We start from the raw sequence: 1,272 nt of genomic DNA, 5'->3' as shown, positions 1-1,272 counted from the left end.
CACCCTTCATCTATTCACGAGTTCAAAGAAAAAGTGTTTTGTTGTTTGTGCTTCTCAAAAAAGACATGAAAGAAAATTTATGATTTTGAGAAATATTTTGTTTCAAATGCTACCATAAAAAAGGAAAGGTTTTATAAGCTGAATAAATGAGAATTCCAAATGAAAGGCAACAGGCTCAAATTTATTTGAAAGAGTGATGACCTGCCAATGGCATGGCTCCACTGATCTTACAAAGTTTTGGAAAATGGTAAATATAAGTTGAAGGTTCATTGAACACAATAACCGTTGTTCCCTCTGACAACCTTGAATTCCACTGTTTGGATGCTTCAGATTCAGGGTCTCCCTGACATTCCATTGTGCCTCAAATGAACGAAGATCAGCTCGATGCAGTTACTTTGTCTTTTGGTCCTTAACTTTTGCATAGATCGCCCTTTCGGGTTTTCGACCTATCAGGCTAATTATTTTTCTGTTTGATGTCTCTAATTTTTGCCTGGGCCGCCCTTTCGGGTTTTCGACCCACCGAGATGCTCATTTTTGCCTAAGCCGCCCTTTCGGGTTTTCGACTTATCGAGCTGTTCTTTTATTTTTAGACAAAGTATTTCTTGACTGCATCCGCATTCACGGGACGAGGGAGCTCATCCCCATCCATAGTCGTAAGAATCAGCGCACCACCAGAGAAAGTTCTCTTGACGACATATGGGCCTTCGTAATTAGGCGTCCACTTGCCCCTAGAGTCGGGTTGGAAAGATAAAACCTTCTTGAGCACAAGATCTCCTTCTTGAAACACACGAGGGTGAACCTTCTTGTCGAAAGCTTGCTTCATCCTCTGTTGATAAAGTTGTCCGTGGCACAAGGCCTTCATGCGTTTTTCTTCAATTAGATTCAACTGATCGTATCTGCTTTGGCACCAATCAGCTTCTGATAACTGGGCCTCCATTAGAACTCTCATTGATGGAATCTCAACCTCCACAGGGAGTACTGCTTCCATACCATACACCAAAGAGAAGGGGGTTGCCCCTGTTGAAGTACGCACTGAAGTGCGATACCCATGCAAAGCATACGGTAGCATCTCATGCCAGTCTTTGTATGTGACAACCATCTTCTGCACTATCTTCTTGATATTCTTGTTTGCAGCTTCAACTGCGCCATTCATCTGAGGTCTGTAAGGAGAAGAATTGTGATGCTCAATCTTGAACTCTTCACACAAATCTTTCATCATCTTGTTATTCAAGTTCGTTCCATTATCTGTGATGATTCTGTTGGGCACACCAT

The 1,272-nt window shown here is 42.1% G+C and overlaps 1 protein-coding gene across 1 annotated transcript in view; it reads right to left on the bottom strand.

The window, feature by feature from the left end:
* Positions 1–542: 542 nt before the first annotated feature.
* Positions 543–1,272, bottom strand: part of LOC106797265 (uncharacterized) — a gene marked incomplete at its 5' end in the record, with an annotated part of 6,621 nt that continues 5,891 nt past the window's right edge. Inside the window, one exon of the mRNA XM_041012988.1 lies at positions 543–1,272. This exon is cut by the window's right edge and continues 2,780 nt beyond it. Coding sequence (XP_040868922.1) covers positions 587–1,272 — 686 coding nt within the window.

Source organism: Glycine max, chromosome 19 (assembly GCF_000004515.6).
Source record: "Glycine max cultivar Williams 82 chromosome 19, Glycine_max_v4.0, whole genome shotgun sequence".
In the NCBI taxonomy this organism is placed as follows: domain Eukaryota; kingdom Viridiplantae; phylum Streptophyta; class Magnoliopsida; order Fabales; family Fabaceae; genus Glycine; species Glycine max.
The sequence above is the reverse complement of the archived record's forward strand: the minus strand, read 5'-3'. Positions and strand labels throughout refer to the sequence as shown.